The 24504-nt window shown below is 42.7% G+C and overlaps 1 protein-coding gene across 2 annotated transcripts in view; it reads right to left on the minus strand.

The window, feature by feature from the left end:
* Window positions 1–24504, minus strand: part of SLC24A2 (solute carrier family 24 member 2) — a 253575-nt gene that overhangs the window by 44895 nt on the left and 184176 nt on the right. The window contains exon 5 of one of the 2 annotated variants that reach the window (XM_036261926.1): window positions 17465–17515. The exons of the other annotated variant lie outside the window; for it this stretch is intronic. Within the exon in view, the coding sequence (XP_036117819.1) occupies window positions 17465–17515 (51 nt within the window). The remainder of the gene's footprint in view (window positions 1–17464; window positions 17516–24504) is intronic. 2 annotated transcript variants of the gene reach the window in all.

Genomic DNA, 24504 nt, shown 5'->3' on the forward strand with positions numbered 1-24504 from the left:
GAGAGAATATTTGATAGAAACCAGCTACTTGCATATTGTTTGTGGTTATAAGAACCTTTTCAGAGGTTAGATGTATATCAGAGAGAAATGATTATAAGAGAGACCACAAAGCATGGAAGGGGTTGGCCACTCCCTCTGCCAGGAAATGTCACAATGATGGTCACTATCAAGCATGGGATGGTTTCCCCAAATTTTCTGAAGGAAGGCTGGGAGGATAGGGAAGGAAGTGATTGTAGAACTGAGATTTTATAGGTTCTCAAGCATTTTAATGGGTCATGGAGGCTTTTCTAGACTGTCAGCACTTTCCCCGCGACACCCTGAGCCACTGAAAGGTGGGAGGGATCACCTCAGTTCTTCTCTCCGGGTTTAACCCCAAGGCACGGCTGCAGAGGCTGGCTGGGCGCTGGCTCCTCCACCTCCACCATCAACTGCTTTGATTCAACCTTTGTCCCAGTTAGCGTGACTTGACCACCGTCCTGCACTCTGAATGCTGATAAGGGTGGTGCCACAGCCTAAAAGGACTTTCCCTTAAAGATTAGTTTCCAGAAAAGCAGCAGTTGAATTTAACACTATACAGGTGTGCTCCTTGAGGGTGGTGGGCCGAGCCTGACAAGCAAGGTGCGCTCATCCCAGACCAACAGACACCCCTGGGATTGCCACATGGCACTTGAGAGAAGCTGTGAGGAAGAGGCAAATGGGACAAGAGTGAGCATGCGGTCCCTGGGGCGGAAGTCATCACAGAACCTGTGATTCTCAAAGTGACCCTTGCGGTAAGAAGCAAGGGCACCTTCAGGATTTGTTTAGCCCGAAGCTACAAGGTGGGGAGAACACTAAGCGGGGGTGTGTTGGGGACAGCAAATATTATGATTAAATGGATGTGACTTAGAGGCAAGTTGATCTGAGTTTAGCCCATCTCTCTTACTTGCTCTGCTGAGTGAGTTTTGGTAAGTTCTTAAATATTGCTAAGATTCAGTTTTCCTGTTAAACAGGGATACTGATGGCATTGGCTCATGAGTCAAATGCATGGTTTAAGTGAGAACATATGTGTAAGGGGCTTATCACATGCCTGGCATTGGAAGAAATCTGTAAATAAGAGGAAAAAGAAAAATAACCAAAAGCTCTGGGGTAAGAGTGACAGGGCCTGAGCTGCTTTAGGAGAACTGTTGACATCTTCCCTTTTCTCAGTGCACAGCTGCAGACTGGGAATTAGCTACATCCGACCAAACAGTTAAGGTGCCCAGGGGGCCTTTTTGGATTGGGGTTCAGGTTTGAGTGAGTCCTCCAAAATCAGTTCCATAACTGATTAGGAAAAGGATCACTTGATATCTTCCAGAAATTGAGAAGGTCAAGATGATGGAGCTGGCTGTCTGTGCTTTAAACATTGACACCTTTGCAATCTTAAATGGGAAAGATGGTGATCAGCTTTTCCCCATGCTCTGCGCGGGTAGAGTGGGCAAGAAACGACTGTGGCTGCACAATGGATTTGGGTTGGCTCAGAAGAACTTCCCAAATTTTTTTATTTTTTCTCCTCACCTGAGGACATTTTTGCATCTATCTTCAGACAGAGTGGGAAGGAGAGAGGGGAGCAGAGAGAGAGAGAAACATCGACACGAGAGAGACACACCGAATGGTTGCCATCTGCACAACCCCAACTGAGGCCGGGACAAACTGAAACTGAGGCACGTGCCCCCAGCGGGAACTGAACCCGGGACTCCCTGGTCCATGGGCCCATGCTCTAACCACTGAGCCAAACCGGCCAGGGCAGAACTTCCCAAGTTTTAACGTCCAGTTTTAACTCCTCTGGGTCTCAGGCTCTGAATTTTAAAAAGGGGATGATGCATCCATCTCATACAGTTGCTGGATGCTCAATGCGATTAACACACATCGGGGGTTTAGATGGGTGTTGACACTGTGAATGCTCAGGAATGACTCAGAAAGGGTGGTTATTGTGGAAGTGGATGACTGGACATTCTTCCCATAAACTACTGGAAATAAAAAGATTGATATTCAAACTGAATTGAGGCTTAGCAGCCTCAGGTGCAGGAGACCTAGGTGGCAAAGAGATTCAATAACCTGTTGTAGGCATGGGTTCCATGTTGGCAGACAGATTGATGCCAACACAGAGGGAGAGACCTAAGAAACAACTGTAGCTTTGTGTCTGGGGATAAAGAATCCAGATATTTTGAGTACTTTTCCAAGTGAGTAAAGGAGTGTTTTTAAAAACATGTTTTAAAGCAACCTTAAAAAACATACTTTGTTTCAGTGTAAACCTTTAAAGTGTTGTATTTTTATTTTTTAATCCTCACCCGAGGACATTTTTGCATGTATCTTCAGATAGAGCGGGAGGGAGAGGGGGGAAAGAGAGAGAGAGAGAAACATCAATGTGAGAGAGACACATCGAGTGGTCGCCACCCACACAACCCCAACTAGGGCCGGGGACAAACCGAGGTACGTTTTCATAGCCGGAACCAAACCCGGGACTCTCTGGTCCACAGGCGAACGCTCTAACCACTTAGCCACACTGGCCAGGGCTAAAGTGTATTTTTATCAACCAATAGATATCTGTATACTTAAAATCTCAAAATAGCAAATTCTGTTTAAATCATGAGGCACCTACTGTCAGAACCCGGTGCGCAATTTTAATACAGTTTAATTTGGTCTGCAATTTGCAAAAGAATATCAGCTGAGTGTCCCCAGGAGAGTGTGTGCTGAGGGGGTGGGAGGAAAGAATCAGCATATAAGAGCCGAATGTGAATAAGAGTGAATTTTGAAAAAGAGCCAGGAATAAAAAGCTCTGACTTAACCACTCTGACATAAAACAGAAGCGCCAAGCTGCCTCGCAAAATAAACTTCGGAGTGTTTGTTCACTCAAAGGAAATTAATTTTGCTTCTGTTATGCTGTTAATGAATGAAAAGGGTCTCTGGAAATTTCTTTACTTCTTTCCCACCAAGTCCGGGATAGGCAGTGTTACAAAGGGAGCCTTCGGGTTGGCGATCAGATTAGCTCCTGGCTGACACAGAACAATCTGAGTATCAGCGACACAGAAGAGATGGGACAAAGGGATCTGTAGATGCAGGGGGGCACCCACACGCACCTCAGTGGACAGGTCTCCGTTCGGGAGAGGAAAAGAAAAGAAAGGAAGCAGAAGGGGAACTTGAAAATAGCGTATCTGAATCTATTTTTGTGTTTTCAGTTCTGCCTTTCCTGTCTCTGGCTTTGTAGTTTAAGGCTTAGAAGGTAGCTTAAAAAGCAAAAGTGCACCGGAATTTTCCTTCTGTTGGCTCCTTGCCTTTTTTTCTTTTTTCCCTGGAAGCACAGACTCTAGTCGGGCTGACCTTCCATCATTAACCTGAGAAGCCATGCAACAGAATCGATGTGGCAAGAGCAAACACTGACCTTGGGGTCATCCTTGGTTCCTTCTCTCACACCCCATATGCAATACATTAGCAGGTTCGTTGTCTCTACTTTAAAAATATTTCCGAAGCTGACTGCCCCTACCCCCACCAGCATCAGGTCTGGCAGGAATAAATCTGCTAGTCTCCTAACTGGTCTCCCCTCCCACCTTTACTACTCCACCCCCTGGCTGATCTCATCCCAGCATCCTTAGTAATCAGTCAATCAGATCATGTCACTCATTTCTCTGTGCAGAATCCCACAGTGGCTCCCCAGGTCAAAGCGAACGTCAAAGTCTTCACCAGGATCCGTAAGGTTCTGTCCAGAGAGGCTCTCCTAGACCACCCTGCCCTGTCTCCTCCCCCTTGCCCAGCTCGCCTGCTCCAGCCATGCTATTTCTGGAAAACACGGTACACTATCCCACCTCAGGGCCATGGCATTGGCGGGTCCCTCCACCTAGAATGTTCTTCCTCCCGAGATCCACTGGGCTCTCTCTCTCAATACCCACAAGTATTTGTTCAAATGTCACTCTCTCATCGTGGCTTCTCTTGAGCAGCCTATTTGAATTCGCAGCTTCTCTCTCAGCATTTCCGATCCCTAGTTTATTTTCTCTGAAGCATTTATCACCGTCTAATAGACTATATCATTACCACTCTTGATTATTTGTTGCTTTCCATCAGTAGCCAAGCTCCAGGAGGGTAGGGACTTCCATCGGTTTTGTTTACTGTCCTATCCCCAGCACCCAGTAGGGTGAATAGATGAGGTGATAACTCTTTAAGATGCTTCTGGTTGGCTAACAACCCAAAGTAAACCCTTCAGGTCTACCCTGAGTCCACATGACCCCAGGCACCTTCTGGAGGTAAACAGGAGAAAATGGGGGGGGGGTCAGATGTTCATATTCCAGAGGGGCACATCAGTCACCCCCATCTGCACATGGCCAGGGCCTACAAGGTGAGGACTGAAGGGAGCCTTAGTGTTAGAAGACGAGGTGCGGTGAGCACAGCAGAGGGCAGAGCAGAGGAAGCTGGGCTTTGGCTTCTCCTTCTTTATTAAGATGTTCCTTTAGTTAAAAAAAAATATATATGCTCCTCACTGTTAAGGCCTAACTAAAGGCCCAACCTGAAGCTTTCTCTACGGAGTCCCACACCCCTCCTTCCTAGGTGGAAACCCACCCTTCTCATGGCACTTTGCACCCGTCACAGCCCTTATTTCAGTTTGTTCCCCACCAGAGGGCAGGCTTCTCTGGGGAAGGGACCTTCTCTCTGCCATCTTTGATTCCCTCAAGAAGTGTCTTAGAATGTGCTTGGCACATCACCTTCACTCGCTGAATTGCAGTGAGACTCCCCTGGGAAGTCTGAGCTTTCCTTTCAAGTCAGTACAAATCACAGACAACCCTCCACTCTGCAAATGTTAACCAAACCTGTGCTATGTACCAGGCAGTATTTGGTGAGTAAGGTAGGTCCAGGGGTGCAGCCTGGAGTTTACAGCCTAGAGCCAGAGACAGACAAGAAACAAGGACTTAGGAGTCATGTTCTGATGGTGGGGCCCTCTCAGGAGGTGATGGGAACTCAGAGAACAGAGAAAGTTCCACAGAGCCACACGCCACCTTGCACCTAGAAGGAATACACTCCTTTTCCAGTCTACGAACTGTTCTCCCTGGGCAGCAGAGTCACATAATGGAATCTGGTTGTCTACTTTTTATTCTTAAAAGATAAATATTAAAAATAACAATTTCATCTTAAACAACAAAAAAGTCCAAGAACATAGAGTTCATTTATTCTTAAATCTATTTTTGAAGTACAACCCCTAAATAATTTTTTCTAATTTTTGTGAAACAGCATGCAAAACCATTTTATAAGACTACAATAGCATTAATGGAAATTAAACTAGTACTGTAATGAAGTATTTTGTAAACTTGTCTTCAGTAAATTTCCTGTGAATGTGCCACATGATAAAAATGATTAACATAATTTAATTATAGTGATATTGATAGACATAATCAAAGGGCTAGTTCCTGTAATTAATGAGAATATATACATAATTGTATCTCAAGTGGTGGCCAAACACATCATATAATAAAATGAAGCAGCCACATTTCCTTATTAAGGATTAAAAAATAATTTTCCATAATGACTTTTGGAGTCATGTGTAGAGAACAGATCTGTTGACACATAAAGTGCTTCTATGATCTCTCCCAGCAGGGTCACTTTATCATTGGAAATATGAGAGTGTTTTCATAAATATTTTGGAAGATTTCCAATGTTTTTCAAAAGTTGACATCTTAAAGATCAATATTTTGTCCTGCCTTCCAATTTCTTTCCTCTCCAGGGACTTGGCCGAATCCACCCTCTCGAATCTTCAGTCCTTCCCCTTGCCTCTGCATAGAGTCATAGTCAAGTCTACCTCTGAGGTTCTCCTGCCTGCAGGTCTCCTGCTGTGCTGCCCTCTCTCAACACCCTTCACTGTCAAGGCTGCAGAGAGACAGATCTATGCTGCTGCCTCCATGTCCTACGGTTGCTTATCTCTGCCATTTGTCAGCCCTACTCTACTGAACCTACCCTCGACCACTTTTTGCCTCCATGTGTTGGATGTCTCAGTGACATCTGATATTCCTCACGCCTCTGCTGGAAATCCTCTTTGATTTTCATGGACTCCAGAGAACACGCTTTCACTGTCACGATTCCTCGGGGCTCCCTCCTTGCTCTCCCTTCCTCGTTCCTCACGTTCTCTCAAAGGAGCCAATGAACCACCACTTGCATGTCGATGATTCACAAATTTTTTCTCAGGCCCAGATCCTCTGATCCAATGGACTTCTGAACATCTACCCTTGGAAGTCCCTCTGATGGATAAACTCAACATGCCTCAAACACACACATTATCTTCCTTTCTAGGAACTGACTCTTCTGCTTGGATTTTCTTTTGGTGATTTCCACGTGCCCAGTATTTTCCAGCCATCTCACCCTCATCCAGTTAGTTGCCAAGTCCCTTTTGACACTAAGTTTGAACACTTTAGATCCAACTTTTCCAGCCTGGATGTGGCTTACAACCTCTTGGTTGGTCTCCCTGTTGTCAAATACATGGATGTCTTGGAATGCTCCACTCTTCTGTTTCACTTGTCTTATTCCTCATTAAGACTCTATCTGAGGCATCTTATCTTTCAGGAAACTTTCCCTCAGCCCCTTTTCTGGGCTGGCAAAGCACTCTGTCATGTTTCTCTGTGATAGCGCCCTGATTCCTAGCCTGTCATAGCAGTTATCATAGAGCCCCAGAGGCGTTTCGCTGACCCTCTCCCCAACTAGCCAGGGGCCCTCATGGACAGGGACGCTGTTTTTCACCCTTCCATTCCCAGCGCTCTTCTTAGGCTGATCCTTAGTAAGTGTTTATGAACATAACATTAACACAGATGACGAAGAAGAAAACCTGTGAGTGAGTGTGTGTGTATGTGTATGACGTGCCGGGAGTGCTGGCTATGTGAAAGCTACCCAGAGTCTACTTTCCCTGTGGGGCAGAGGAAGAAGGAAGGGCCAGAAGCAGACTGCAGGAAATTCACCAGACTCCCTTCTTGCTTAATGCTGTGATTCAGTGTCCTATGTCTGGTAGTGTTTACAGTTAATGTTTATCTTTCTTGAGACCCCGCTTTAAAAAAAAATAGATAATTTATTCAAGATCAGGCAACACTGGAATTTTACAAACCAAAAAACTCACAGTAGGTATCAGATGGTACCATTCACTGCTTCAGCAAAAGGGCCAATTTAATGACCTTATCTGAGGCTGACACTGCTTGAGAGCTAATGTTCTTTATCATTTTAGGTCACCTGCTTTGTTATTTTAGGAACTTAATTTTCTGAACAATTCTATCTCATATACGCAGATACAAATGGCTCACACAGAAATTCTCAAAGGGGTTTGTTTGATCTCAGCATAGGAGTTCTGAGCCAGGTTGGGGCTGCCAGATAAAAGGTTTGAATGGATGGATGTCTTTCTCTTGTTCCCATACCTTGCACCCTGTGGCTATCTATGAGGGAAATGAATAAAGAATCACTTTACTAAGGCAGGACTCGGATTCCAAGATTTGTCAACATCCAGCCCCATTACCAGCTAATGGTGGAAAGATCTCTTCTGCATCAGTTTGTCAAAGCCCATTTCTTGGGTCTGCCTCTCTACAGATGGATTGTCATAGTAATCTATTCATTCGGGCAGAGTTTTCATTTGTTCACAGAACCTGGCAGATAGTAGGTGCTTAATAAATATGTGTTGAATGGTTACTCTGGCATGCATATATATGTGTGTGTGTGTGTGTGTGTGTATACTTACAAAAACAGTTTTCTTATGATGAGTCTATATGTTACCCAACTGTTTATTAAGATGCAAAGTGAAAGGTTTTAGATTTGGCTAATATTTATTCAGTAGCAGCCACTATCTCATGTACATACATCACTTCCTGTCATCTGGATTTCATGTCAGTGTCTGCGAATTGTCAGTTAATCTGACTTTCCAGTTTCTATTTTTTTGAATCCTCAACTTTATATTGCACACTGATGACTGCATATCTCGCTTGAAATGTGGGTTTGCAACAGAAGTGTGAACACATGCTGAGAGTTCTTAACCAAATGACTGAAGGCTTAGTGGCCCATGACTAAAATGAGATGACTCAGTTCAGTGCAGATTTAATCAGAAGAGAAACTTACCATGCTTAATTGAACATCTCAGCCTTCTGGTCAAACAGATCCCCATTTTTTTTTTTTTTTTTAAAAGAGACAACTTCATGTGGGTGGGAATTATATTATTAACATATAATAACAGTATTTCAGTCTGACTGATGAAGGCAACTTAACAGATTCAACTCTAGGGATGTCAGAAATTGACAAAAAGAAGCATCCACAATTTGCCTTCTGCTGCCACTTCACACCTTCTACATATGCATCGTGGCAAAATCTGCCTTTACTTGCCAGGTCCAGTCTTTCTGCTTTTCCTGCTGACAGTTTGGATCATGAAAATAAGATGCAATGAAGTCTGAAAAGCTGGATGTATTCTAATTAGAAGACGTCCTTGGTCCTGGTTTTCAGGAAGACTGTGGATTTACCCACACAGCTGGTTTGGTCTTTCTAACAGATATGATGCTGGTTACTAGCTGGCTAGTCTGGTTACGCATCTTCACTAGACTGCTGTCTTCCTAAGAGCCAGCCCCAGGGAGATACTTTAAAGAATACATCTCTAACAATGTAATGTGGTTAATAACTGGTGAGTTAAATGCACATGTTTTTTGGATAAGGCCCCGCTTACACAGAGCATCTGTTCTCAAGAGCCCAGAAGAATCCTCTGGTTACGCAAAGTTGGACTGAGTAAGTTAAACCATAAACCTGGAATGAATGAAACATGACATGGTGTTGGAAATGGTGTCTGTGCACAGCGGGCTCCACTCAGGTCATTGGAAGGGCAGGGTAACCTGCAGAGCCTGCTCAGGCTTTCTCAGGGAGTGGTCTGCAGGTAAGAAGCTCTCACGCTGCATGGAAACTGGATATTCTGTGAAGGAAGAATAGCCTTGTCATCTAATTTAGAGAGGACAAAGACTTACATCCTAACTGCACCCTAGCTTTAAATCAACTTTGGTAGAAATTCAGGTTTCTAAAACAAGTAAATTAGAGGGTAGTTACATTACAAAGGCTCATCTGCGTTGTAATAAAATCCATTTGTTCAAAGGACTTATTTAAATTTGTTTGAGGGTCTCATCTTCCCTGTTAGTGGAAGTGTAAATTGGTACAATTCCTTTGGAGGATAGTTTGGCAATATCTTTCAAAAATTGAAATGTGTACATCTATTGATCTGGTATTACTATTTCTAGGAGTTTATTATATATATCATCTTCTCAGTAGAGTTTATTATGTGGGCAAAGAAGATGCTCATGTAACATTGTTGTATTAAGTAGATAAATAAACAAAAATGAAAATACCCTAAATGTTCATCAACGGGGAACTGATAGAACCTACCATGGCAGAAACATGCAGTGGAATACTATGCAGCTGCTAAAAGGAATGAGGAAATTCTAAAAGTGCTGATATGGAAACATCTCCAAGATAAATTAATAAACAAAAGCCATGTATAGGAAAAAAAAAAGAGTATGTTAAAAAACCCGATAAAAGTGGTTAACTCTAAGGAATGAATGTAATCTAGGGTAACAGGGAAACTCACTTTTATTGTCTTAGAATTTGCTTTTTACCTACCTGTGTATGCATGTAATATTTTTATAACAAAAATAAATAGTTACAATTAATTTGTGATTTAAAATTTCTACTGTCCTAAAAGTTTGGATTTGTAACTAAAAGGAAATATAGTTTTTGTTTTTCTTTTAAAGGTCTATTTCGCAGGAACTCTCTAATGGACTAGTTGCTATATATAACCATATTAATAAAGAGTTTGTTTATTAGCTGGATCACATAATACACAAGCCTTTTAATTCAGAAGCTATAGCCCAGGAACCTACCTACTGCAGTTTTGGTGGCAGCTTAACTAAAATGCAACATCGTTATTTTCAGAAGGTTTAATCTTGAAAGCAGACTGCAAACCAGTGCCTGCCATCACATTTAATAACAGGCACCAGGACAGAATCTTGGACATAGGGCTGGAAGGGGCATCAAAGTGTCCATTATCTAAACACTCTTTTGATTGAGGTTTCCTTGGCTTCTCCAGATAAGGGAGATTCATTCCCTTCTGAGTCAGGCACTGTGTCTTTGGCTATATCTGTAGGAAAGGTCTCCCTATGCTGGAATGAATGTTCTCTCCTTGAACTGAGGAAGGTTGACTTCCTTCTGCACCCTTCTCCCCCCAAGCTGGACTTACAAGGGCTTCCTGGAGCCCCTTTCTCCTGTAAAGACAGAACCTTTTTATCACTGCAAACTGTCTATGGGCCAATCCCGAGTAAGTACTTTTAACACATTGTTAGATTGTTCTCATTCCATGCTACATCCTTATCTACTTCAGCAGAGCCTCTGGGTCATCATTCATCACCATCCAATTTCCATGTGGCTCTGAAAATCCCAGACCTGACTCAATCTCCCACCCCTGACATCAGTGAATCTCTCTTTGTCCTTAACATCTTCTATGAATATTCTCTTTCCCTTTTTGTTCCAAATGAAACTTGCCTGCTTTCTGAAGGCCCCCTTTCTCCTGCGGTCTTGAAAGTGATAGCTCCCTGTCTCTCTAAATGAAACACCCCCCATTCTATCCTCCCTTTCTCAGGACATCTAGATCATTTTCCTCCCTCCTTTGAAACACAAGCCAGTAACCTCTACCACCTCTCCTGACGTCCTCGCCACCCTTCCTGCATTCCTGAAGATATCAGAACCCAGTTTACTATCGTCTTTCCACCGTTATTCCGATCACCATCCTTGGTAATTTTACAAGGGTGGGCCTTGCAACGCTTGGTTCCTCACCATCCCAACCTACTCACTTCCAGTTATCCTTTTCCAGCTTACCTTATCCATCCACTCCGGCAGCCAGACCCTCAACCTCTTCATTAGCAATAACTGCACCACTCCCAAACTCCTGATTTGAAGCATCTCACTTCCTGTCCATCACTTTTTATCTATCTAGTACAACAATTCTTCGATCTCATTGGTCAATTCATTGATGCTATTACTTTCCCACTGCTCTCCTTTGGAAAAGTTCTTCTCCTGCTTCTGGGATGCCATTCTCTCCCGATCTCTGCCCAGCCCAGGTTTCTTTGCTGGGACTCCCTGTTCTTCCCAGATTCTAAACTATGGGGTACCCAGGGTCAATCCTTGGACTTCTTTTCCCTATTCATTAGCTAGGTATTCTTATCCAGTTCTGTAGTTCTAAATAACACCTGTATTGTGTGACTCCCAAATTGACATCTATAGCATTGACCTCTTTCCCAAGCTCCAGATTCTATATCCATTGTTTTTTCCACATCTCCATTTGGATATCTCATAGATAACTCAAACTTAACATGAGTTTTCAACATCCCTCACAGAGCTTGCTCTGTTCTCAGTCTTCCTCATCAACATATAGTTACACAAAAGTGACATTTCTCTTTTGTAGAGACATTACATGTTGCCTATATAATATCTATTCCCTTTCATTTTCTAATGACATAATACCTAAGTTATTGGGGACAATAAACCTTCCAGTTTAACAATCTCTATTTTCAAACTTCCTTGAAACTAGATGTAGCATATAACTGACAGTAGTTTTACTAGGAGAATCTAGAAGGAAGTCCCCCTAAAAAGAGGAAAAAACAGATTGGGAAAATCATTTTGGCTCTTCCTCCTTCCAGGAATACAGATGTGATGGCTGGAGCTGTAGCAACAGCCATCTTGGACCATGAGGTGCCCTTGAAGTTGAAAGTCAAATACAAGGATAGTGGAATAGAAGGATGGAAGGAACTTGGATTTTGGGTTATTGTGGAGTCTCCACATTTGCCATGATAGCCTGCTTCTGGACTGCTTTTATTTGAGAGAGAAATAAACTTCCGACTTAAACCAGTTTTAATCTGTATTTTCTGCTATATTCAGCTTAACCTACCCTACCTAATATATCAGTGTATATATAATAGAGTCTTATTTATTCAAGCAAGGATTGAAATATAATGTGAAGGCCACAGATAACACCAAGGACTACATTTAGGACTACATTTCCAGAGAATACACTTGGACAATGAAAAACACTGTTAAATGCTATTCCAAAATGTGTTTTTTCTTTGAAAAAGCACTGGACTATTTCACTGCAATTAAGAATATCAAATGACTGGCTAGACTTGGTGACCTGGAAATGCTTTTGTTTCTTAGAGATAATGGGATTTAAAAACTCAGCCACATGCCTTATTTAGGACCCCATGATTCATTCATGTAAGACTATTAATTTCTCAGCTTGGTAAAGGGGCTATTGGTGGCCATAAAACAGTGTTTAATTTCATTAAGGAAAAGATTATAAACTTTGCCCTTGATATTACTTTTTCTATCTTTTTTTCTTATGCAAATGAACAAAAATTAACTTTTTAAATAGTGGAGAAATTATTTTTCTGGAATGGTTTCTGTTAAGCGAAAATAAGTATAGGGTAATACATTGCAGGCAACTTTCCCCATACATCACTTCTTTGCAAGATATGTTTCTATGAATATTTATTTAGCAAACATTTCTAGTTCCTGATAATGCTATCGGTGGAAGGGTCTCTTCTCCTTTTAATTCATCTTGTTCTATTGTATAAGTTTTCAACTAGCTTTTTATATTTTCATCTACAGTACGTTAGTAAGGAAGCCAAGTTCAATTTATTGAGAATTGTCCAGCGTCTCAATGGTATAAAATTTGACTATCTGCAGATGAAAACTAGATGATGGATTATTAACTTTAGGTAAAATTGGATGTCGTTCTTCCAAGACTAGGCAGTATCACTCCATGAGGAGACAGAGGGGTGGCTGCTCATGTAGGGGGTCTGAACTCACCAAAAGCCTACTTCGTAGAAATTTACACCTCTGGAAACATCTTGTTGCAGAAGAAAATATAGTCCTTGGGAGGAGTGAAGTTCACTAATCTAGCCAGTCTAGTAAAATGTCTCATACGGAACATGTGCTCAGTTGCTATTAAGTGAACACATTAGTATCAGGTGGCCGGTGAGACAGCTGTCATCTTGGGAAGCAGGACTGAGGCAGTGGAGATGCCCACCCCACCACTCCTTCTCCGCCTGTGTCCCCCAGCAGAGGGTGAGTTCTTTAGGAGAAGGACAGCTTTTACCCTCCACAGGCCCTGTACCCAGTCCAGCACCTGGGGCATGCTGAGTGATGTCAGACACAGCACTGTGCCTTAGGGAATGAATGAATGAGTGGCTGGGTGTGGGGAGGAGGTGGGGTGTGGCCCAGTGAGCTACTCCAGTGTAGGTTCTAGGAAGGGAGGGAAAGTGCCCTAAGGTCAAGAACAAATTTTGAGAAAAAGTCATGATTTTGTTCAGTGCCCAAGAGTGAGTATATTATTTTATTAAAATAAACTTTTTATGGTGAAGTGTTCAAGTAGGGGTTTATGTTTTATTCAATAGCTCCTTACTGTTCATTCTATGATGTCCTTATTCTTAGTTTGTAGTTCAAACCTTCCCTAAATGTGGTCTCCATCAAGCCTTACTTCCCACTCCCTAAACTGCAGCCAATCTGAACTGTCCTCACACCACCTTGTCAGCCAACCACAGCAGAGCTGGGAGGGCAGGGCTGGGGTAAGCCACAGGTCCTACATCTCAACCTACTGTCTCTGAGTCCCAGAGCAAGGTACCCCGTCTCTCTGAGTCTTAGCGTCCTCATCTTAATAAAATACTTCTTTGAGCTTTAGGTTTTCTCATCTTCAATAAAATCTACCTTGCGGCATCATTTTAAGGATTAGATCACATTAAATATATAAAGCCCACAGCACTGCACCTGGCAGGTGGAGGTACCCCGTTGAGGTTGGTGTGCCCCATCCTTTCTTCCCTCTCAGCCTGGGGGTCGGAACTTAACCCTCCTCCTTCCTCAGTTTAACTCATATGTACTGATCCCTTAGGGGCCCATCCAAAGATCACTTTCTCCACAAAATCTCCCCCCAGTTGAAAGCAGTCTTCCCTCCTCCTGTATCTGTCATCTTCTTCTGAATACTTATGGTACTTACCACTTTCTTCCTGGTGGCTCAGCGATAGCCATGTTTTATCTCTCTGCCTGTCTACAAGTCTCCTGGGGCCTACTTGCCCACCTTTTAGCCTTGTGTTTTCCCAAAGCACCTAGCAGAGTAACTCGCATACAGTAGGTGCTAAAATAATGAACTGGATGTGTGCAGAACAATTTCTATATTTAGGACATCATCACTCAATTTCTCTTAGGATGGGGTGGCTTATATAGTCCACTTTTCTATTTTATCCACTTAAGGGGAAAAACACACACAAAAAAACCAGACCTCATTGCAAGAAGCTGACATCATCCAACATCCAGAGAATTCCCTGAAAACAGTTACAAATAATGACTAGTCCCATGGACAATTACAATGAAGCTCTGCTCAGGGCTCGTCACCTTTCTGAAATCATGAAAAGAAATGCTTCACAAAGGGGGCTATTTCCTGAAGCTGGCTAGCCCACTACTGCCCCAAACATTTCCCTCTTAATTATACTTCCTTAAACAGTCCAAATTGGGAGTGACATGAATCCCAGTTATTGTTATTTTCAGTGGGAGGGGAGAGGCCCTTGGGAGTTTGAAGACATCCCATGTGGCGGCTGCCAGGTCGGAGGTTGCTGAGCTAGTTCTGAGTCTTTTAGGTGGAGTGCTGGGATTAGGGTTAAGACAAGCCTGGCTCATCATGGCAACAGCTGCCAAACGGTGTGGTTTGAAGTGTCCAGATGGAGACCTCCTGTCCCAAAGTTCCCTTTCTACGAGCACCCGAGAGGGACGGCTGTGTCCAGAAGACCAGTCTTTCAGAGGTTCCTATTCCCAGTGAAAGGTAACACCTTAACTGACATTTCCAAAATGGTCTCACAACAGGCTCCGTGGAAGAACAGGTTCTCGAGCCACGGAAATCTGGGGCACGCTGCAAACTCCATTGCTCTTTACGGTGGGTGCCGCCGCGCCCAGTACCACGGAAAGCTCCAAGCCACCTGGTCAAGAAACCCGTTTAACTGAACTCAGACGCTCTCCCACTTTCTCAGCTATGAAATCAATCTCGCGTTCTTTTTTTCCCAGGTTGTTACAAAATTCCTATTGACATCATATATAACTAGTATTTCATAGATCACAATTTCTTAAAAATCCTCACCTAAGGCTATTTTTTCATTGATTATTGATTTTTAGATAGAGTGGAAGAGGGGAAGGGAAGAAAGGGGGGGGGGGGGAGAGAGAGAACGAGAGATTTCTCCCCCACCACCCTGACCAGGGCCAGGGATCAGACCTGCAACTGAGGTACATGCCCTTGACCAGAAATTGAATTCAAGACTCTTTGGTCTGTGGGCTGAAGTTCTAACTGCTGAGCCGAACCGGCCAGAGCTCATAGAGTACACTTTTAAAATGTTGCTTTAGTTACTATTAGCTATCTCCATGATGGAATACATGTTTAGCTAAGAACAGGACACAGAGGGATATGCATAAAGAAAGAGGAAAGTCAAGAGAAGAATAAGAAATGTTTAACATGACCAGTGAGGCCCACAAACACAATCTCATAGCCGGGCCAGGGCCAGGCCAGCCATGGCTACCACTGTAGACTTGATCTTGACTTTGTTTTCCTGCTTAGGAAGCCCAGCCATTACCAAGTGGAATAATCCAATTGGTAGGAGCTGTTTTACATCTTCATGTGATCTGGTGTAGGAAGGAAGAGAAAGAGGGTATTTGGACAGCAACCCTTGCTGAAATGGATGTAGAAATAGGAAAGAAAGAAACTGAGAAAGGGAGAAATGGGGCAACTGAGGGAACAGGGAGGCAGACGCTGCCCTGGTCATCGGAACCTCAGGGCAAGGCACAGGACAGGAAGGAGTAAAGAGAGTTGAAGGGTCGTGACAGGTCAGGGAGAAGCTAACAAACCTACCTGCCACCTGAGCCATGAAACCAGGGCTGGGGGCTACGGGGATACTGGAGGAGCAGTCAAATGATAAAGTCAGGGAGTCCTAAGCTTTGACTTCTCAAGCCAATCACTGCTAAAAATTGAAGTGGTCTGAAGATGTGGAATGAAAAGAATAGCTGGGACAGGGGTGTTCCTTTGAGGTATGGGTTGCTCTTTCTATCCTCTCGGTGGGAGGACACTTATTCCCATAGATAGTATCTGCCTTGGGGGCTCTCTCTGCCCCAAGGGTATGCATTTCCCCAAGTTGTTGGGACGGCCCTGGGGTAAAATGGACCCAGTCTGAGACCCTAACCCCAGAGCCTGCTGCTTTAGAAAACATCACAGTGGTTATTTGAAAGCACAGGGATAGCAGAAGAGAAGGACCTGCGTGTTGTGCAGAAGCCAGAGTGGGGAGGGGCTGCGGAGGGGCTGCGGAGGGGCTTCCTCTTGCTGTCAGATGTTCTGCTTCTTGCAGGCGCAGCTCCTGGGAACTCTCTGGCAAGCTAAGGCAACTTAGAAATACTAGAGGCTGAAAACAAGATATGCAACACGTTTGGGAGTATTTCTCACATTGAAGGATAAAAATAGCTGACTCCCCTTTTGATACCTTGTCAACATCAGTTAAAACTCATGTAAAAATATCAAATATTTTCATAACTTACACGTACTATTATTCAAAAGGTGGAGGTAGGTGCGGGGTGAGATGGGGGAGCGGGCACCAGGACCACTCCCTTTAGAAGAATGCAAAATGTTCAAATTGCTGATCTGTGGTGAACTTATTTCAGAACAGAGACTGACTGGGGCAAGGCTGTGCTCTGGGATGGTGCCTGGAATTCATTAGTGAATATGTTTAGAAATAAATCTCTGTCAGACTTCATTTACCCAGGGGAAGTGCTTAAAATGAAATGCCCAAGCTCACAGCGGGTGAATCTCAATATATACGAGTCTACTGGCTGGAATGGTGACCCCGGCCCCTCAGAGTAATGCCCTGAACTGAGCCAATGGGAACTGTGGGAGCCGAGGACATGAGCTGGCAGCCCCCCAAATCAGAAACAGGTCTCTAGCTGTTTTGGGATCTAGGAGTTACTTTAGACCTCTTATTTCTTTGCATAAATTAGAATATCACCAGAATATATACGCCCTCTGAAATTAGGGCATCGTGCAGGAGTGTTGGCTGGATGTGGTTCTCTACATTGTTGTGAGCATGTGGAGGAACCAAGGTGGACACGATGGGTGTTGCCTGTGTTTACATTGTTGACACCATTTCTCTGAGTATGTTACACAGTTACGATGGTTTGGATCATTTGAATGGAATAACATGATTACCCAAGGTATTGCATGTCTCCAATTCCAAATATACAGGATGGCAAAAACTAGACGAAAATGCAGAAAGAAGAATAACTCACACAGTGTCACTGAATTCATGCAAAGAGGAAAAAAATGACTTAAAAAAAAAATGGGCAAGCAACAGACACCATAAATAAAAGAAAGCCAATGCATACAATTCTAAAATCTTCTTACCTTCTTCAGTCATTGTGTCATAATATTTTAGTTTTCCATATGATCCAAGTTCTACAACATCACAGTAAAAGACACAAAGATAAGGAACGAGCTGTAATGAAGAACTTTGTTTTTATACATTCTTAATTAATCAGATTCAGAGTTATACCGTCAAATCCCTCAATTGTAACTACATAGACAGGTGCAAACATGGGCCACGTGGCAGACAGTGTTCATGGCCCATTTTCAGAAATCACTTAAAATATATGATTCCACTGCGGGTGGGATGTGCCCTGCATCACAGACTAGGGCACAGTGACTTTAGTACCTGATGAAACAGAACACTTGGCAAAGATAACTTCATACCAGGTCGAGCCGAGCCCTGTAATTTTTACAGAGGTGACATTCCAAGAGGAAGGGCTGAGTGAGGACAAGGCCTGGGCCACTGAGGCCTGTGGACACTGGATTCTGCGCCATGAACAGCAGTCCCAGAAATTCATTTCACAGTTCTTTCGCAACAGAACAACTTCCTAGAGATTAAGGAAGATCACCAGGGACAACTAAAAATGAAAAACCAGGTTCTAAACTTCCCCTTAAATTCTCATCTAGCATTTTAGGCTGAAAACACTGAGTACCATCGACACAGTACACTAGGGGCAGCTGTGAAAAGTGCAGAGTGCTCTGGGAGGAAGAGAGAAGCATACTTCCAGGGAAGGCCACCTGGCTCAGACAGGTGACAAAGCTGCCACAACTCCCAGATCAAGGCATCGCCTGCGGCGTGTGAGTGCGGGTGACAAGAGGGGACCACAGCCGTTCCTGTGCACAGCTCACCAGAGCACCTCTGCAAGGAGACCACTGGCTGAGAGCAAGCAGTTCTGTCAGCTGGTGGGAGTGGCCCCTTGGTTTGGGATGAGGGAGGAGATGGGGATGCATCATTTCTGTTTATTTTTTACTTCAGTTCTAAAACAAAAACTTTATTATCATTCATCTGAAAATTCCAGAGTTTTAAAGCAACATTGTGAGCAGGTTAAAAAAATACATATTTTTTTCTTGTTGTAACAACACTCTCCCAACAAACTTCAAAAAATTAATTAGACTCAAGAGACATCCCTGTAGTTCTGCAGGAAGCTTCCATGGCTCATTAACTTGGGCAGCCATGGAAAATCGACATATCAATCAACTAATAATTGATGGGTTTTGTGTCCAAGACGAAAGCTCCAGCTCCAAACACAATAATACCCTTCTATTTTACATTTATATCATACATTCCCTGTATATTCTTTTTCCATGTGCATAAAATTTCACCGAGAGCTATTTTAAGACACCAGTACAAAAGTATGCTTTGGGGAGGAAAAATCACTTTGTCTTTATGTTTCTGCAAAAAGTGGCCTATTCTGTAAGATGCATGACAAAGGATGCAAATGCCTCAAAAAAATTGAATTTTGTGTAAATAACAAGAACTTTTTAAAATAAACGACTTCCGGGGATTGCCTTCAGTGAAATGTGTAATTTTTTTTCTAGTATTTTAAGAAGAGCAGTCTGTTACATAATGACGCTGCACAAGTTTAGAATTCTGAAATGATCTAAATACCTTAATAAATCTTAACATGTGTGCACGGTGGTATTTTACATATTGTGTGTGTGTGGTCTTGCAGTAAGTTGGATGGATTATATCAGCCAACTAACTTTTTTGAAATCTCTACCCCTTCCCTGAGGTAAAACAGTAGAATAAATAAGCAGCTGGCATAATCTATTATTTGCTCAGGAAATAGAACGTGGGCGGCTCTGTGTTTGCAAAGTTGGGTGTAAAGCATATTCCACAGTGAAGATGCACTGTTGTTGCATTTTTATGAATCTTTTTCAATGCAGCCTCTCTGTGTGCACGCACCTGTTTTCCTGTCTCAATCCCCAAATGTCAAACATCCACTTGTGGCAGAAGTGATTATTCTTTACATCATCTCTTGTGAAACCAGGTACACAATTGTATTCTTTAATTATTTCATTTTTATGTAGTCAAAATTGAAACTGTTCGTGTCTGGCGTAGCTCACACGTTCTTACTGCTGTGACAATGTCTAGATTGTTTCTGAGTTGCTTTGTTTGATGGTGAGTGGGACAGAGGGACAAGAACCGAACAGAACATATCAAAAATGGGCTAAGAATGGTGGAAGAGAAGGAATAAGAACAGTGAAAAGCTGAATAACAACAGGCAACATAGCAATGCAAAGCACAGTGAGGAAGGCGGGCTAGGGGACGATACCTACCCATGTGAAGGGAACTGTGTTTGTTGCTGACTAAAGAAAAGGCAGAGAAGAGCGTGAAGAAAGCCAGCTTGGTAGAACAACAGTGGAATGGTGAGATGGTGAACTCGGCGCTCCAATGTTTTCAAGTGGATAGGGCAGCATCTCCAAGAGCCCAGGCTCTCTGCCCGGAACCAGGGCTTCAGGGTTTGCAAGGAGAGAGGTGTGGCCTGCGACCAGGACGAATACAACATGCACACATAAGTCAGAGCCCATGGTGCACCTGGCTGGTGTCCTATAGCCATGGATGCCTCATGGAAAGTGGTCTCAGCCACTGTGGCCTGAGAGACATGAGTGAAAACTCACCTCCACGGAGCTATGGCTTCCAGCCAGCACACTCCCCATGGAGAATAACCGAGGCACCTTGAGCATCACTGGATTAGGATTCAAACTGATCTTAATCCAAGCTGAGTTTCTTCGGAATAGGAGAGATGAAATGAGGGAGTTCAAGAGAGTGTCGTTGAATACTATCTAGTAATGTCCATTATATCAACTAAGAGGCAGCCAGGATCAGAAGAGGAATGAATCACCAGGGCATTTCATCCTGGGTGCCACATGGTGCCTCTTCTTTATAACATTTCTCTAAGAAGCCCACACAGCCTAAGAAAACATTCCAGAACCAGTGGTTTGGGATGAGCCTGTAAGCTGATCACGCTGCCTATCATGGAGAACACACTGCTTCCCTGCCGTTCGGACAGTCCGGGCCACAAGCATCCAAGCTCCCTAGGAATGAGGAACCTTTTCATTCCTCCACCCACTTCTTCCAGCTCTTGTCAGCAACATCACTACCTGGCTTTAAGGTACCTTAGAGTTCTTGTTCATACTTCATAGTTGACAAGTCAAGGGAAGGGTCTTGTCTTTGGTCTCAAAGGATCTGTGAATAAGAACTAGTATTTTGGGCTCCTAATTTTCCTTTCTGAAGAAGGGTGTGGGCACAGAATCCTCCTTCCAGCATCGACTTTCTCAGCTCCTGTGTGAGGCCTGTTGCATTCTCAACCCCTTTTCCAGCCAATCTCCCCAGATAGAAGCAGCAGAAAAATGACTTTTCACATCTCAGGTCCCCAACTTCTGGCATATAAAACAGAAAGTCAGTAGAAGGATCTATTCTGAGTTCATTTAATTAGAATGAAAAGTAGAGGTAGAGAAATAAATGAGAATAAGTACTTATTACTTAAGTGGCTGATGGAAATATATGATTTACTTATTTATTTTTAATCAAAGAGCTGCTTTACTTTGGTATTGGTTTTAATTGCACATAAATATCTAAAAATCAAGGCTTTCTCAATGCAGATAGTAGTTTCTTGGTAATGACTAATACCTATCAAAGAAGTTGGTACAGATACTGGATTATATCACACCCTGGAAGGATTATTTTCAGGAGTGGAAGTTGAGAACATGGGCTTTGAAGCCAAGGTATAGATTTGAACTCTAAATCTGCTACTTATTAGCTGTGTGACTTTGAGCAAATTGGTTTCACCTTTCTGAGCCTCAGTGTCCTCAGCTATAAAGGGGTATAACTGTATCTCCCCAAGGAAGTTGTGGTGAAGAGTAGATGAGATAATGAGACCCACTAAGCCATCAATAATGGGCAGCATTTTTATTGCAAGCACCAGCAAGAGGAGTGAGAGAGAACTCACAGCCTATGGAGCAGAGTACTTAGACAACTTGGTATTTGTTATTGGTTTGTTAAAACAAATTCTACACTACTTACAGAGGTTTAAGTAGATACATGTTCAGCAACAAAAGATATCCTGTTATGTCGGGAATGGTGTTTGAAAGAAATTTCTTCATCAGTCCTGTTCTTCTACTCTCAGATGTATGGACAATGTCAAAACGTAGAGCACAGCCATGGAGCAGGATGTCAAATGGACTCTTCATTCATTTGACCACCAGAGTTCCAGTTAGGACCTAGGCACCTTCCCTTCTAACATGTTGTCCATATGTTGGCAGCAGAGACCCTATTCCTCTCTAGATCCATCCCAACAGAACCTAGAACAGTGCTTCCCTCATATTGGGTGCTTCCCTCCTATTTCTTAATAAAGTATACAAATGCACAGCTGAGGTTTAGGGTGCTTTGGTTTGTAGAACTTCCCTGGACTTGCTGAAGTCAGGAATACAGACACTAGCCTAAATCTCTTGATTGTTGACACCATGACATCACTATCAAGGTTAAGTGTGTTTCTGAGTGAGACAGACTAGGCAATTAATCAACAGCTTGGCTCTTCCACTGATAAACTGGGTGATCCTCTCTGAGCCTCAGTTCCTTCTTCTGTCAAATGGGGACAAGAGCAATACAGTTGGCCCTCGTTTATGGCGGTTAATCAGTTCCAGACTCTACCACGATAAATGAATTTCCACAAAGTAGGATTCTTTATTCATACACAGTCATCCCTCGCCACTTCGCGCTTCGACTTTCACGGCGTCACTCTATCGCAAAGTGGCGAGGGCCGACTGTCTATACCTATTCTTAGGATGCTTTTGGGATGATCAGATGAGAGAAATGTCTCTTAAGCACTTTACATTGGGGTGACACAGACATCCATAATAATTAGTACCCCTCTTCATTTTCTGCTACAGGCCCAACATGAACATCAAATACAGCCCAGGATGAGGTAATTAAATCCTACCCAAACTATCTCTGTGGGTGGGCACTATGTCAATGTCTAGTCTTGACATGTGCAAGTCAACAAAACCCCCTAGACTTCTTCCTTTAAACACAAGAAAGACTGTCAACAGAAGAACTTTCAGTTTAGTGAAAGGCTTATCCTGGTTAACTTCCAGAACCATGTTTGCAGTACTTACATTTGAGACTGAAGGTATTCTTTTATATATATTTTTTAATTTGTGAATTTATTTTTATTATTGGGTAAAACTGTTTGTTTTAAAATTTTGTGAATGGTAGCATGAGTTGAGTATTTGTAATTTCCCATTCCATTCCCTACAAACATGGCATTTATATTTGTAGATTTATACACTATTTATATTTCTTGCAGGCTTTCTGGATTAAACATTTTTCACTTGTCTCCTCCTGTGAAAAATTTTCATCAAAATAAACATAAATTATGAATTAGATATTTTCTAAAGCAGGCCAATTTTAAGCTTTTTGTTTGATTTCATTTCAAAAATACATGGACCACCAAAATTAATTGCTTTCCATTAAAAGGCTTTCTTGGGTCATTCTTCTTTCATATAAAATGCTCATGCCAAGGCAAGTAATATTTTTTAACTTAAAATAAACTTTAAAACTGGAAAAAAAAAATTGAACCCTCAAAAAAAAAAAAAAAAAGAAACGTTAAGAGACTGAGGTTACGCGAGGGAATAACCACATATTCTCACTTCTTAAGTCAGAAGGAAAAGAATATATTAACCTTCTAATTCAAAATCTCACTCATAAAAAGCATTGCAAGTACTGACTCATTGCAGCAGCTCTGCTTAACATTTTATGGGGGTTGATGTTCATGTGTCAAACTTCCCTAAGAGGCTCCTAACTGTGTACACGTTTGCCCAGGGACAGCTGTACCCAACATGTGGTAACACATATATGTCACACCCAAGGTGTTAACAGAGATGATTCTGCCCTATGGAGTTCTTTTCACGTCCAATTCTTCCAAATCTATGCTAATGAGTACTTCTGTTTCTTCTATGAGATTAAAATCTCTCACTTAGGCTTTTGGAAGCAAGGCAAGAACTTTTGCAAATGAAAATAAAGGGCCGAACTTGTGGGTAATCCTCTATCAGCTACTGAGTTTCAAGTAAAATTTATGAACATACACACAGGGCTAACTCTTAGAAATTTATTATCTGATTTTCATGCCTTCAGAATCTAGCCCCTTTGTGAAACACTCTCTCTTGCTTTTCTTTTTTTTTTAATCCTCACCCAAGAACATTTTCTCCATTTTTTGTTCAGAGAGAGTGGGAGGGAGAATGAGGAAGAGAGAGAGAGAGAGAAAGAGAAACATTGATGTGAAAGGGACACACTGAGTGGTTGCCACCCGCACGACCCAACCAGGGCCGGGGACAAACTGCAACCCAGGTATGTGCCCTTAGCGGGAACCGAACCTGGGTCTCTCTGGACCGCAGGCTAACGCTCTAACCACTGAGCAAAACTGGCCAGGACCACTCTCTATTCCTTTTCCTGCAAACCAAGACATGCTGGTTTGTTATTGGTACTATTTTTTTGGTCTTCTCCACTCTCCACATGCATTTACTTGTTCATTTCCATCTGTTGATATCATTCTGAGGCCCCAACCCCCAAGAAATGATGATGCTACATGGAAGGTCAAATCAAGGGTCAGTAAGATCCTCAGCATCTGGCCCAGTGCCTGGAACATAGTAGGCATTCTGACAAAGCAGCAGTGAGCCACAGGAGCCAGGTATGTAGGTGAGCAAAGTGGGTTGGAACATTAGAGTGGTGGTGATTATGGAAAATTGGACAGAGTTGCGCAGTCCCTCAGCTCCAGCTCCATGAGTGAGCGCAGTGTTGATAGATCTTCTGATTATTCAAGTAAAGCCAGATACTTGGATTTTTATGTGAAAAATTCTGCTTTTTAAATGATGGCAACTAATTCCAAATTTGAAAAAAAAAAGCACTCTGGGTCCTATTTGGCACATAAATTTGTAACCTTTGGTTTAAAATCAAGTTGCTTAGTGTAATTTTCTTGTAAATATTAGTTGAATGAATGAATGAACACATGAGACCAACTAGGCTGTTGGAACTGTGAGGGGTCCTTGCTAAGCAACCTTTCTCTAGGAGGTCAAGGACT

This window comes from Molossus molossus, unplaced genomic scaffold, assembly GCF_014108415.1.
Source record: "Molossus molossus isolate mMolMol1 unplaced genomic scaffold, mMolMol1.p scaffold_m16_p_14, whole genome shotgun sequence".
NCBI lineage: Eukaryota > Metazoa > Chordata > Mammalia > Chiroptera > Molossidae > Molossus > Molossus molossus.